A 16013-nucleotide genomic window follows, 5' to 3' on the forward strand; every position below is an offset into this window, starting at 1 on the left:
TGGCTTTCCTCAAGTCTGCCTGCTTAACAGGGCTCAGGCGGGGGCCCACAGCTGTGAAACCCAAGGACCCTCAACCCCCAACTTTTCCTGTGATTCTCCCAGTGTTCCTTTTGCTTTTTTCCCTTTATTCACACCAGCCCTGCTAAAAAGGCCAGCATATATTGTGTTTTGGATGCTAGTCCACAGGATCGGATACTTATATACTGTATATCTTTAAGGGATAGTTCAAAAATTCTGTCATCTTTTACTCACTCTCTTGTCATTCCAAACTTGTATGACTTACTTCTGTGGAACACAAAGATATGTTGAAGAATGTTCTATCTGTTTTTTGGACCCTATTGACTTTCATTTGTATTGAAAAAAATTATCTGAGTTCTATGCTTTGAATGAACGATCCCTTTAACTAGATTAACCTTGGTCAACAAGTTTTATCAGAAATATCATGCTCTTCGACTAGCTAAGTTTTGCATGCTACAGTGTGCCGGTTCACATGGTAGACTAGCACTTACTAGCATGAACCAGCTGGTCTTTTCATGAGGGAATACTGTCCCTCAGAGAGGTAGGAGGTGGGTTGGAGACCCTCAGAGAGTCAATCTGACAAAAAACAGTTTAAAGTCCCTTCTGAACTAAAAGAAAAATGGAAAATGAAAAGACAGAGCACAGGGAACCTGAATGTCATGGCTATTCAAAGGGGAAAGGGTGATCTAAATTATTTGAATGCTTGCTGCATGTGAATTACTAACATCTGTTCCTGAGTCATGTCAGTGTTAAATATGTTAGACATAGTCAGTCGGCTTGAGATAGAACATTGTGAGGGGGGCTCAACCTCTTGACTGAGTGATAAGAGAGTCCAGGGGTTGGAGAACTTTACTGGTAACGGCGATTACTAAATGTAACTAGTGTTTGAATGGTGGTCATACATGCTGAAGGAGAGACGGATATGGGAGAACAATAGTTCTTTTCTGCTTGAGCTCTAGTGTTTGACACGGACAGTTTTAGTTGAAACACTCTTGCGACAGCCGATATAATAGAAACAAAATGGATTGCAAGGCAAACTGTCATTTATGCCATATAAATATGATTACCAGGAACAGCTAAGTGTAATTTCCTTTGAAACATTTCCTGTGTTACATCCACAATGAAACATCTGCAGTCGATATAAAAAAATAAAATAAAATCTTAACACCACTGTTTAACAAGCATGCTAACAGTTAGCATGGAAATAGAACTTCATAAATCCAAAATAACTCCTTTATATAGCACACTTCCTTTTCTGTTACTAAAGAATCAGGCAAAAATTCCCCAAGCTGACATAAGGAAAAGCCTATGAATGTTATTTTTCTCCATCAGAGTTTCCCTACCTCAAACAGTTTCTTCCTCTTTATTACCATAATTTATTGACATTTGTAAAACAAATAGTGCTGGCTTATTTTATGCATTTTGCACTATTAAAAAGTTGTGCAAACCTCCATGAGCCTGCAGGAAGTACTTGTAGCTCCAGTGCGAATTTGATGCCCAGAGCTTGTCCTCCCTATACGCAAAGTACGCAAGTTGTGTAAGGCCTCCGAACCACCTTGCTCTCAAGAATGATTTAATGAATAGGGCTGTCTTTCGGTTTCGTTTTTGATTATGATTTCAAATGATTGTGAAATCACGATGCCGCATTCCGTTCTTTTCCTTTAAAGCGGTGATCAGTGGGGTATTTTGAGCTGAAACTTCACAGACACATTCTGGGGACACCAGAGACTTATATGACATGTTGTTGTTAATCAAACAACAAAAGAACATAAGAGAATCATTCACTGTTCTTGAATGAATAAATGAATAACTTGAATCAATGTATATTTAATTAATACAGTGAGGACTGCAATGTGTTTGTTTTTTACATTTGATTAGTTTATTCAATTTCTGTGTAGTAGGCTATTTTCATTAGTAGGCTAAATTGTTTATTTCATATAATTTTTTCTGTTGTATTTGTCCTATTGTTTGTAATTTTTTTTATTGTATTACTGAATATTTCACCTGTTGTTTGTTGACAGTGAAACTGCTCTGAAAGAACATACTAAAGGGCTTAGGGTTATTTTGGGGTTTTTCAACCCGACCTCACAGGAAAACATAACTTTTTTACGAGCTGGCGATTTCGTATGATTTCGTACAATTTGATTTGTACAAAAACGTACGATTTTCAAATAAATCTCATTATGAAGGACCACCCCTAACCCCGCCCCTAAACCTACCCATCACTGGGGTTTAAAAAGATCGTATGAAAATGTATAAATGAGTTTGTACGAATTCACATCAATTAGCCACCAATTCAGCAAAACATAAAATAGTTGCAAATTGCAGTGGGATTGTGTTGGGTTTTTATGAACGCACTGACAGGGGCCCCTGACAGCTCAAGCTGTTTTACTTAGGGCCCCTAGAAGTCTAGGAAGTCTGTTGATTCCATTTGAAAGTTGAAACAAGCAGCCAAGCAAACCCAAACCACTCACTGCAGTGCGTGCAGTTTGCATGCATGTTTGTTTTCACACCTCTAAACATAAGAGGAGATGGTTTTCACACCCCTAAAGAACAGGAAGATTGTGAGGTATTTTGGTGGTTGAAAAGGAAGCTGTGCCCTTCAACACAACAGCATGAGATGCAGTGACTCAGTGAACCTGTTTCAGCCGTTAGAGAGGCCGTATCCTTTGAATTTGATGAGAACTTACTTATCGGCTATAGATGAAGTACATTTTGTTGGTATACAGGTGTATAGTATAAATACATTCACAGACATGCTTCACCTGCCATGTTAGCATTGTCCTTTGATCCGTATGTTTTTGACCTATGACTGTGAAAATAATTTACTTGGATGTAACACAAATACTATTTAACCACAAGGGTAACTTTCTTGGTTTCTATAGCACTGACACTTGAAAATAGCTTTGCAACTCATAGATCTTAAAGGGTTAGGTCACCCAAAAATGAAAATTCTGTCATTAATTACTCACCCTCATGCCGTCCCAAATCTGTAAAACTTTTGTTCATCTTCGGAAAGCAAACGAAGATCTTTTTGATGAAATCTGAGAGCTTTTTGTCCTTCCATAGACAGCTATGCAATTGAAACTTTGACGCTTCAAAAAGTTCATAAAGAGATCATAACACAAACGTCTTCCAGAAGCTCAAACATGCTGCGTAACCAGTGAGGTTCGCTCTCGTGTGTTACGCAGCACGTTTTTGCTTCTGGAAGAGGTTTTTTCTCATGAACGAAAGTTTTACAGGTTTGGAACGATGGCTTATTTTGTCCATTAGATCGAAAGATCTGAAAAAAACCCATACATTTACCCACTCATAGACCCTCCCCTCAAAGAAATCAGAACAGAAGTGGTTGAAAGTGGACAAAAGAGACAGATTAAAACACCAGGTGTAAACAGGTATGTGTCTCCCTCGTCTACTTGTAATCCGATTGACCAAAACGCATCTTCATACCAGGTGTAAACAGGGCCAATGAGTATTCTGACATCCTACTCTTTTTTTCTTGTAATTGTGACTTTTTTGTATTTTTGACTTTATTTCCCACAATTTGACTGTATTTTTTTTATTTTCTTGCAATTGAGTCTCTATCTCACAATTTTATATAAATATAAAATAAATCATAAAAACATTTTGCAGTTTGTAATTTACTTCACCTCACAATTGTGAATTTATATCTTGTAATTGTGATTTTACATCTCACAATGTGACTTTATCTCTCACAGATGTGACTTTATTTCCTGTAACTAGGACATTTATTTAATGTAATCATAATTGCAACCTTATATCTTGCAATTGCAACTTTATATCTCACAGCGAGACTTTGTATCTCTCAATATGACTGTGTTCGATTTTAAACTTTATTCCACAATTACCTTATAATTGTGACAACAGTAGCCAACAAGTTCGTAAATTAGGAAATATTTTATATGTTTTTAAATATTTTAATTATGATGGAAATACAAAACACTAAACTTAGTTAAGTGACAAAATTGTTTGGCAAATAGAGGCAATAAACTACAGCTTCAGGTTTTATTTTAATATGAAAAAGTAAATATAAAAACAAAGATCACAGGAAAAAGCATACATTAACTACAACATAATCAGTTATAAATATTTTGTTGGTTTTTTGCATGTTTATAATTTCTTTTAATGACAGCATAGCCAAAAATGATGTCTAGGAAATTTGGCATGTTTCATTTCGTTATCACAAATAAAACAATTGACTCCAAGCATGACTACACAATATGCTTAAAAATCTTTTACAAATTTTCAATAATATTTGAATAAAGGGTGCAAATGTCAATTTTCCTAGGCTGGACATCACTTTTGGCCACTACTGTATATCTCACAATTTGATATAATTATAAAGTAAATCATAAAAATATCTCAAATTGTACTTTGAATGTGACTATACTATGACTTATACTTATTTCTTGTAATTTTGACTTTATATCTTACAATATGACTTTATTTCTCACAATTGTGACTTTATTTCTCACAATTGGGACATTAATTTCTCATATCTTACAATATGACTGTATGACTGATTTTAAACTTTATCTCTACCTTTTTTTGCAAGAAAGACAACTTAACCTCCTTGTTTCCTCGATTATCGCTCTCTTAGGACTTTGTAGAATTGAAATGCTCACGTACTGCACAGTTTTATGCCTCCAACCTGTCAAAACTTGATACTTGCTCTTTGGGACTCTGATTCACCCTAGCCGAGGCAGCGTGCAGTGTTGTTTTTGTACGAGGCTGCATAGGAGGGCCCTCTGAAACCCTCCCCCACCCCCCTCCAGTTGCTCTTGTGGGCCAAAAAACAGACGTCATCGATTTCTTCACAGACTGCTTTCAATCACATTGATCAAAAACGCAGAACCTCATTGTTAGGATTTAAACTCTGCGACCCCTGTGATGAAAAAACAAACTATGGTTGATGTTTTAGCTAATTACGTCATATACAGAGGAAGCCAAAACTTGTGGTCGTCCACCCTGAGATGATCTTTCCATGTAGGGTGGCATCTTCTGGATGCGCAGGGAGCGTGTATGTCTTGTGCATGTCTGAAAGAGAAAGAATTTCAGAGGACAGAAGGAAACTGAAAGAGAGAGAAGACAGACGGGCAGGATGTACATCTGAGCTGAATTAGAGTGAGCTCATTGTGTACGGCGTAGGGTTTAATAGTGCGTTTGGAGAGGAACGCCCAGGCCCTGCTCCTCTCATTCCAGCACCACTGTGTCATCCTCGTCCACCACACAGACACATGCAGAAACGCACACATACTCCTGCAAAGAGAGAGAGAGAGATATAACCTCAGAGCAGACAACAGGAAGACAGGAACTGCTGGACAGAGGAAGAGAGGGATCGGGGGTAGATTGAAGACAGGGGTCCTTGATTGAGAATATGAAGGGGAAGAGGAAAGGATCTGGGGTGCTGGATAGACAAGAAAAAATCAAGTGATCAGGTGGACATGAAAGACTTTTATATGGATATAAATAACAGGGACATGTGTACTTTGGGGTACTTTGAGGTCCAAAATCGAATTTAAACCTTTAGGACTAAATGTTATAAAATGTAATTACTGCATTACTGTGTAACAAATACAATTTAAACACAATGATATATTTCTTGGTAGCTATAGTCTTCCCAGTCAGGTGAAGGTGATTTCACCAAGTGCAACATGTTCCTCAATCAACATCTTTGTTGAACCTGAAACAACATTCCAATCAACCAATCAGATTTTAATGGCAATTTTACAGTTTATTTCAAGTTTAGGCTTACAACCAGGGTTAGGTGCTTCTACATCAGTGTTATTCACCTGTCATTTCCCTCTGATTTTAGGGATAACTTATGGGTAGGGTTAGGTTGGGGGTAGGGATAGGGTTAAGACTAATTTTTCAAATAGAAATGTTGTTTCAGGACCAGCAAAATCAGGGGTGACCTTCACAGTCACAGTTCTTTACCATTTTTCTTTTAAAATCTGCTGGCTTCTCAGATCTTGTGGCATTATGGAATTGCATACTGTCCATAGGTTGCACACATCACAATCATTATTTCTAGGCCATAATTTAAAAAAAGCACATTTGTGACCATGCAGTGCTTGACATGAACACCCGCCAACCCGCCAAATGCGGGTGGATTTCAGCAGTGTCGTGTAACGCAGTCACTCCTACTAGCCACTTTGGTGGGTTGAATCTTATATATAATATATACTTTTTTCAATTGTAGTCTTTTAAAAAGGCATCTGAAATAATAACCTAAGTGCAATGTAGTGTTGTAAAAAATATCGATTTTTCAATACCGATAACTTTTATATCTGAAACAGAAACCCGCCTCCCCTCACTCACTTGTTTCATTTGCTCCGGATGAATATTGATAGTGTTACAGGGCTTGAATTTCAGCAAGAGATTGCACGTATTGCACATAATTTGATTTTTCCCGCAGATTTTGTGCTCACACCCAAATTACACGCTCATGAAGCCGCCTCTCAGTACTAAATTAAGTTTTTTTCAAACAGTCAAATACACACAAAATAATATCAAAATGCCGTTCTTGGCGAGTATTCACGTAAACACAGTCAGTTATGTTTTAATGTAAAGAGTGAAGAAAGAAAATGCATGTTTAACAGTATGGTCAGGTCTTAAAGTGACAGCAGCCTAATATACCTGCTGCCAAATTATGAAATAATATTAAAAATATCTATATGGCACTTTTCTCCATGGTATCAGTGTCATAATTCTGGCCAGTGAAAATGCTAAGTGGCTAGTAACTTTGGAAAATCACCAGCCACAGTGGCTGGTGAGCAAAAAAGTTAATGTCAAGCCCTGTGACCATGTGTACATTGTTCATGTTTTTGTTGAAACACAAGATGCTTTTTGGGTTCCCGAATGATCAGCAGGTTTTTTCACAAAACTTGTCCAAATTCATGCTGATAATTTGTAGTGTAATTTGTAACTTGCAAAAAAAAAAAAAAAATTTAATTATTCAAAAATGTATTGGACTCTGTAGGTCATTAGAAAACACACTATGGTGGTCCCATGGATCATGATGGTATGAGATTGTAATATCGTAATACCGTGGCATTTTTGATGTATGCCATGGCACTGTAAGATTATCATATGCACATACCATACTCTTACTGTCCAAAAAGACTATGTTTTAATGGTATATTTTTTTGGTAATATCATTAAGTAGCCCAAGATAGACATTACACATGCTGTGGTTTCACAGCTGTTTGAAGAACAAGTTAAACACATTAAAGTCGGCGTGAAACCGCATTTGAAACTTCACCCATTTTTTTACCGTAGTTTTTTTCTAAATTAAGTGATATTTAGTGAGAAAAAATGTATGGTGTCATCTGTATTTATCCATTGGGAATTGATTGGATCTTGAAAAATTGTCTCCAGATGACTTCTTTGGAATTATATTTAATTATAAAGAACTCTGTTAGCAGCTGAGAAAAAAAAAGTTCTGTAAGCGATTCCAGCAAATTTGTTCTTCTGTGTCATTACCGCTATAGTTGTGGTGTGGACTTCCCTATTCACATAAAATTAGAATGATTATTAAAACTTCATAGTTACAGTTATCGTTACGTTATTGTCCTTGTTGTGAATGGACCTTAAAAGGATACTTCACCCAAAAATGAAAATTCTGTCATCATTTACTCACCCTCAAGTTATTCCAAACCTGTATGAGTTTCTTTTTTTCTGGTGAAAACAAAAGAAGATATTTTGAAGAATGTCGGTAAACAAACAGATGATGGGCCTCACTGACTTCCATAGTATTTTTTTTTCCACTGATATTCTTCAAAATATCTTCTTTTGTGTTCAGCAGAAAAAAGAAACTCATACAGGTTTGGAATAACTTGAGGGTGAGTAAATGATGACAGAATTTTCATTTTCGGGTGAACTATCCCTTTAATTACAAAGGAAGTTTCTGTGGAATTGAATGCTGTCTCTTGCTGTCTGTGATATCACAATGAATTGTTCACAAAGCTATTAGACTGTAAAAAATATTTTTTAAAAAGATTATTAAGTATGTTTTAGAATAAAATAGTATTTCAGTCTTTCTACTCCAAAATTTCATGTGAAATTTACTAAGAATTTCTGAGTGAAAATTGTTTCAAAGTAAATCCAATTTTTTTTAGTGTACATGACCTTTGCCTTTCCATGGCTAAGAGTGTTATCGATAAGCAACGGGAAGGATTCAAGTGATGTTGCTCTCAGTGTGATGAAATGACAGACAGGTGGGGGCGGAGCCTGAAAACTCCCTCGGTCAGTCAAGCTGGAAAGCTCTCAGCATACTTTCAGTCATGGGAAGAAACAACTGGCTGGCCCTGAGCCAAACCACTCTCTGTTTGTCTGTCTCTCTCTCTCTCTTTTCCCCTCACACTGTCTTTCTCTCTCAGCCAGCAGCGATGAGAGATGTATCCGTGCATAATTGGAGCTTTGTGGTGAGCTGTGCCATGCTTGCTTGCCCTGAGGTATTCCAAGATAAGTCTCTTGCCGTTGTTCTCATTGACAGACTTTGACTTTACGCGGGCCTTTAATCTATGTCACCGCAGCCTGTCAATGAAGTCCCTCCTCCAAACGGCTCTTTTTCATCGCCCCATCCCCACCGGTCTTTAATGAGACTCAGGCTCCCTCCCGGCCCTTCTCAGCTTGATTTATTTGATCAGATTCATATGATTCTACCCACTCTGCAGTCCTTGGGCCCGTGGCAAGCCCATTCTCTCTCTCTCTCTGAGTGTGATTAAAGTGGTAAATCAGGGGCAGGTCCTGTGCTGTGTTTACTCGGAGCGCCAGGCAGCTGCAAGCTGTTTGGCCTCTCTCTGTTTCTCCCGCTGTTTAGGCCCATTGCCATGGAGACCGCACCACCGTCTCCCAGCGGCTGGAACCATGCCCCGGGCTGTTTTGGTTACATTCACACAGCGAATGTAAAAAAAAAAAGAGAAACGTTTTTGCACCATCGCTGCTGCAGTGTCTGCTTAAGTTAGTGTGGTGCAATGAGTAAGAGCGAGAGAGAGAAAGAGAGAACATGGTATTCAGAGAGAGATGGTGAGAGAGTGTAGACTTAAAAAGAGAGATAGATGGGGAGAGGGTGGGGGGGGCAAGAAGCCAAGAGCATTACATCATTGCTGGAACGGAGTCAGAAGGGAAGGATATGAGTCAGTGGGCTGACTGTGCCTGGCTCTCTCTCTCTCTCTCTCTCTCTCTCGCTCGCTCTCGTCTCTCTCCCTCACTGAAGTGGTAGTCAGGCCTCTTACACTGAAGTCACTTCAGTTGGGCATATAGAGATGGATGAATGTGCTTAGAGTGACGTTTAAACAGCGTTACACTTTAGAATTTGTCCGATTTACTATATGTTAGGGACAGCAGTAGAAAGGTTGAATGCAACATGTATTGTATGTGTAAAGATCTGTAATTTTCTTGAATTCTTGGAATTCCCCTCTAGATTGAGTTTAAGAATGCACTGAATGTTACTATCCAGAATTGAGAGTCTTGTAGAATTTTTCACATTTTTTTTCTAGATTATGTCTATATTAGAATGTATTAAATATCTATATCCAGAATCAAAACTGTTCTTTTTTTCCTGCATTATGTCTAGGATGCGTATGAATGCATCTGGTAGCACTTTATTTTACAGTCCTATTCCGAATGTACATACTATGTACTTATAGCAATTACAATAACAGGGTTATAACTAGGTACTAACCCTGAACCTACCCCTAAACATAACCTTAACCCATGTAGTTACCCTATATTACCAGTACTTTCTTGGGTAATTACACTGTAAGTACACTCTAAGTACACATACTGTAAAATAAAGTGTAACCAAATCTTTTTTTCCAGAATCTACAATCTTTTATAATTGTTTTTTAAGAGTTGTTTTTTAGACTGTATTCTAGAACTAATACTGACTATGATTATGAAATATTATGTTTAGAACACCAATACAAAAGTTGAATGCAACATGTATTGCTTATAAAGGCTTGAATTATGTGTAGAATCTGTAATATTCTATAATTCTTGGAATTCCCCTCTAGAGAGAATGGTTAGTGTAGAGAAGGCACTGAATGTCACTCTCCAGAATAAAGAAACTTCTAGAATTTTTCTCTATATTTTATGTCTAGAAGGCATTGAATATGACTATCCAGAATTCACAATGTTTTTATCTTTTAGACTGTATTCTAGAATGCTTTGAAATTTAAAATCTACAAACTTTAATGATCCTAGAAATGTTCTGGAGTTTTCTTTTAGATGATGTTCTAAAATGCGTTGGATATATCACTTGCCAGAAACTATAATCTTCAGGAATTCTTTAGGAAGTTTCTATTAAATTCTGTTCTAGAATGTGTTGAATGTTTGTCTATGTATTACCTTCTAGAGTTCTTCTGGAATTCCCTGCAATATTTAATTCTAGAATGCTTCTAAATCTCAAAGGAATTCTTCAAGAGTTTTCCAGATTCTAGTTCAGAATACATTGCATATGTCATCTACAATTTACAAACTTCTAGAATTCTTTTCATTTAGTCATTATATAAACTCTATGAACTTCAAGGATCCTAGAAATCCTGTAGAGTTCTTTTTTAGATTATTTTTTTTTAAATGCATTGAACATGTCACCAGCCAGAAACTATAATCTTTTAAAATTAAGTTTCTTCCTTCCTAAATTATTCTTTAGAAAAGAAGAATCTAGAACACTTCTAAATCTTATAAAATTTAAATTCTTTTTTTTTTTTTAATTTCTTTTTTTTTTTAGAATGCAGTGAACATCACTTCCTAAAATGTAGAAACATCTAGACAAAATATTCTAGAATTCTTCAAGAAATTTCACTAGAATTTACAATCTTCTAGAATTAGGCCTCATTCATTAAAAACAAGCTGAAGGAGTAAATCATTCTCAAAACTATTCTTGCGTGAATGGTTGCACTGAATTTTATGTGACAATTCAGATAACAGTCATTTTACGAAAGATTTAAACCGAAATTCTCCTTGTCTTTCAAGAGAAATGCCCCTATATTCTGTACTAGATTTCATTATGTAAATGCTTGAACAAGTTACTCAGACTTTAGATTACCCTGTGATAACCTTATACGCAAGCAGAGTATGAAGTAACTTCTTAAACTTTCTAGACTTGAGGCTCTCTAGTAATGTCAGTGATGTTGGGTTTGGTGTCTATTCGCTCAGAGAGAGAAAGATAGTGGAGGATTCTTCTGAAATAAAGAGAGAAAAAGAGAAAAGACGGTGAGGAATAGAAAGGGAGGAGTGATGTCATGTTGGAACAGGGAGACAGTGTGTGTAATGTGAGAGGAGAGGGTCAGGATTGCACTGTGTATGTGTGTGTGTGTTTTTGACTGTGTCCGTATGCCCACCCCTCACCCTCCGGGGGTCTTATTATCCCCTCTGAAATGACAGCCTGTCATTAATACAAAATATACAGTACACCATTTGCACACTAACAGACACAGACAGTCATGCTCTTGATGTACACCCACATGAGCAGTATTTCTGGGAGTACGGAAAGTTTTTGTCTGTTCTGATATTTTGCTACTTTCATAACAGGTTTATTCTTTTCTCTGTTGACACACTTTTTATTTCTCTCTCGCCGAGAAGCAGGTGAACGAGTTTGACAGGGAATCTGTATAGCGTCTAAAGCGTCTTTCTTCCCGTTGGCCAGGTTGAGCTCTTAATTAGGACTGTTTCCTGTTCGCTGAGTTTTAATGTGCAACGGGACTGGCCCGTAGAGAGTTGCCCCGCTCTCTGTTTCCCACTCTCTATGTTGGCTGAATGGCGGCTCAGAGCTGAGCTGTGGCTGTTCTCCACCACAATAATGTAATCCTTTTTTTTTTTTTTTTTTTTTTTTTTTACCAAATAAATTCCCTTATATTTGATTATTACACTAGAAACCAAAAGGAAACAAACCCTGGCTGCATCCTAGTATGCATACTACAATAAAGTAGGCAAAAAACAGAGTATGTACAAATTCACAGTATTCATAAAAAGTATCCAGATGACCTACTACTATGAAATTTCAAAGTGTGCATCAAGTAGACACTTTACTTTCCATTGAGATAGGTATGAGGAGTTGTGAATGGCAACTGATGCTAATTCACATGACAATGAAAACAAGGCGAATGTACTATGTCCAGATTGCTTACTACACATTTAGTCTATATAGAACATACTTTTTAACAGCTGTGAAGTAAGTACTTATTCAAAAGTTCATGTGATTTTGGATGCAGTGTGTTTTGTGGTGGTTAATGAATGCAGGTTTTCTATTATTAGCGGAATGCTAATGTTGTTAGCATCTTTTTTTTTTTTTTTTGCTAAATATGCTAGAGTGTGGGAATAGTTTACTGCAAAATGAAACTTCTCTCATCATATACTCACCTTAATGTCATTTATTTGTACTTACTGTCTTCGTGGAACACAAAAAGAGTCATTTTGCTGGATATCCTAGCTGTTCTTTTCCATACAGTGAAAGTGAATGAGATTGGGGCTGTCAAGCTCCAAGTATGACAAAAAAGTCCAATAAAAGTAGTTCATTTAACTTGTGAACTATTCCAAGTATTGTGAACCTGAATATAAGGTAACGCAAATAAGATTTGACATCCGAGGGGAATATTTCTAGCAAATAACAATTTCTGTTGGGTCTGTTACAAAGCTATCGAATGGTTTCTGAAGATTTATGGAAGTTTATTGTTGTTGTTGTTTTGAATTTTTAAAAAACTTTAAACACTTTAAGAACTTTAAAAAAAATGTCTCAAAAATGAGCCAAATCTCAGCTGGGTGTGTATATGTGTGTTTCAGAGATGTGAGGTTGTTAAGCATGTGATGGATTGGAGTGTTAGACACAAATGACAATATGTCAGAATGTTAATGACCGAGTGTGCTTGTGTGTGTGTGTGTATATGTACACAGTAATCATGCAGTGTAAATGCCGCTATTTAGGCCGGATAAATACAGGTATTTGTTCAGGTGGGGACCCCCTCCTTTCCCTTTCAGCTGTCCGTCAGCCCTCCAATCAGACCGAAATAATGCTTGTCATCTGAGGCTAAACGTTATTCAGACAAGCTGCGTTTCTCCACACTGTGGTGGTCCAAGCATATAGAACGGCATAATGGTGACGTTAGTGAGTGCTATATATGAGACATTCTACCTAAATATCAGTGCGGTCAGGGGAAGTGTTCAGCTTCATGCAAACCCGGAGAGGAAGTTGTGTGGTTGGTGTGTTGAAACTGCATATTGCGTGTCACATCTAAGATTATGTTAAGTATATCGCCTGCATGAGAAAACATTTTATAGACTTTTATTGTATTATGCTATTAAACTCTCTCATGTGTTTGCAGACTTCACTAACTGTGAGAGAGATCTGTAACAAGCAAATTCATCTCTGCATCTTTTTGTATTCATCCATACCCATGCTTTTATTGAAGCACACAGGCTTTGATCAGCTTTAAGGCAAGAGCCAGTAAACCTCCATTGAGAGCTTCCAGCAGAACGTCTCTTGCTGGGAAAGCCATTCTGCCTCTCTGTGCATGTCTGACTGTGTGTTATTACTTCTTAAAGCGATAGTTCACCCTAAAATTCAAATTCTGTTATTGGGTCAATGACATGACACTTAAAGGGTTAGTTCACCCAAATATCAAAATTCTGTCATTAATTACTCATCCTCATGTCGTCCCACACCTGTAAGACCTCCGTTCATCTTCGGAACACAAATTAAGATATTTTTGATGAAATCCGATGGCTCAGTGAGGCCTCTATTGCCAGCAAGATAATTAACACTTTCAGATTCTCAGAAAGCTACTAAAGATGTATTTAAAATAGTTCATGTGACTACAGTGGTTCAACTTTAATGTTATGAAGCGACGATAATACTTTTTGTGCACCAAAAAAACTAAATAACGACTTTATTCAACAATATCTAGTGATGGGCGATTTCAAAACACTGCTTCATGAAGCTTCGAAGCTTTCCGAATCTTTTGTTTCAAATCAGTGGTTCGGAGCGTGTATCAAACAGCCAAATTCATGTGATTTCAGTAAATGAGGCTTCATTACATCATAAGTATTTCGAAACGTTTCGAAATTTCAATGGTTCACGTGACTTTGGCAGTTTGATACACGCTCCGAACCACTGATTCGAAACAAAAGATTCGTAAAGCTTCGAAGCATAGCGAAGCATAACATTAAGGTTGAACCACTGTAGTCACATGAACTGTTTTAAATATGTCTTTAGTACCTTTCTGGGCATCTGAAAGTGTTAATTTTCTTAATTATCTATAATTATCTGACAATGGAGGCCTCACTCAGCCATCGGATTTCATCAAAAATATCTTAATATGTGTTCCGAAGATGAACGAAGGTCTTACGGGTGTGGAACAACACGAGGGTGAGTAATTAATGACAGAATTTTCATTTTTAGGTGAACTAACCCTTTAATTATTTGTCCTATCTGTTGTTGTTTTTTTTTTTTTTTAAAAAACCCTGCAGAACCCCTTGACTATGTATTGGGGTCAATGAGTCTCTTAAAATATCAGATAAATAAATAAATATCAGTCTTTTTTATGACAAGGCAAGGTTAGTTCAGGTTGTAAAAGGGTCATGTGACTCCCCATGCAAGCAGTAGTGATATTTATGAATTAAAAATTCATATTTGTGAAAAAATAACAATAATTATTACAATATGTACACACATATTCAAAGTGTAAGGAAAATACATTTTTGCATAATGGTTACACCACTTTACAATTTTAGAGCCATTTTATTCAAGTTTATTCAACAGCGCTCGAACACCGAATTAATTCCTCTTTCACGTTTACTTGTGCTTGAGCGGACCCATACACACAAAATTATGTCAAAATACCTGTCTCGGCAAGTATTCTCTCGGTTATGTCATAAGTGAAAAGTTGAGAAAGAAACCGGATGTGTGTCAGTTATTCGGTCCGTGCTTTCCTTCTTAAAGTGACAGCAGCTTTGCTGTGGTCTGTGTCATTAATGTTAGTAAAAAAAAAAATTATTATCATCATCTACCATGTTCGAGAGAAAAGAAGATAGTGAGGAGAGCAGTCAGGAGGAAAGTGATGAGGACAGCTTTTAGGATAAGTGTGTCACGTAAAGTGTGAGTACCAAGCAACATCTCCAGGTGCTCCCTTGAGAACCAGACCAAAAAAGTTATGTGCACCCGTGTTTATAGATGATGTATTTAAATGTTATTCATGACATATTTATTGTATAGAAAAGAGCAATTTGGACTTTCTGCTAAATGTTTCCTAAATATCTCATAAGAAAAAAAAAGCCTCATAGAACAACATGAGGCTGAGTAAATATTAACAAAATTGTCATTTTTCGATGAACTATGGCTTTAAATAAGACAGAATGAGGCACTGAAAATTCTTAGGAACTATGACAAACCGCAACGAGAACTGAATTTACTGGTCGCATGATACAAATTCCTAATAACTGCAAATGTTTAGTGTTTGTGACGGCAATTTCATTCTGAGGAAATAGGTTAATCCCACTTTTCTTTCATTTTTCTTTCTCTTTTGGTTCTCTCTTTCTTAGGCCAGTGCCTGGTTCTCTTTCCTCGTTGCTGCACCTGAGGAACAGACAGCGACAGCCACTGCCGGCCTCCATGCCTGGCACACTTCCTGACCCCACTATGCAAGGATCGTCTGCTGTTCTGATGCCTGTGAGATCATAAATACACCCACAAACACACACAATGCATTTGCACTTCCCAGTCGTGGTTTTCTGATGCGTCTGACAACCGAAAAACGCATTAATACGCACACAAACTCATCTTTCATACACCATTCTCATGCTTTTCTCAGCAGTCTGCTTTAAATTAATGCCTTTTCCAGTACCGTGGCCCATATCAGTGGCTGTTTTATCAGGAAGCCCATCAGCCGAGGTGTAATTTTCTACCAAAGCCCGATCTGTTTTAATTCTATTTCAGAAATGTCAATAGGAACCTGAATGCAGGCTGAGGAGTGTGT

General features: G+C 37.2%; 1 protein-coding gene across 2 annotated transcripts in view; it reads left to right on the forward strand.

Moving 5' to 3' along the window:
- creb5b (cAMP responsive element binding protein 5b) overlaps window positions 1-16013 on the forward strand; it is a 90520-nt gene that overhangs the window by 31154 nt on the left and 43353 nt on the right. For both annotated transcript variants that reach the window (XM_051866070.1, XM_051866071.1), the window contains exon 6: window positions 15580-15706. In XM_051866070.1, coding sequence (XP_051722030.1) covers window positions 15580-15706 — 127 coding nt within the window. The remainder of the gene's footprint in view (window positions 1-15579; window positions 15707-16013) is intronic.

The sequence above is a fragment of the Ctenopharyngodon idella genome, chromosome 16 (assembly GCF_019924925.1).
Source record: "Ctenopharyngodon idella isolate HZGC_01 chromosome 16, HZGC01, whole genome shotgun sequence".
NCBI lineage: Eukaryota > Metazoa > Chordata > Actinopteri > Cypriniformes > Xenocyprididae > Ctenopharyngodon > Ctenopharyngodon idella.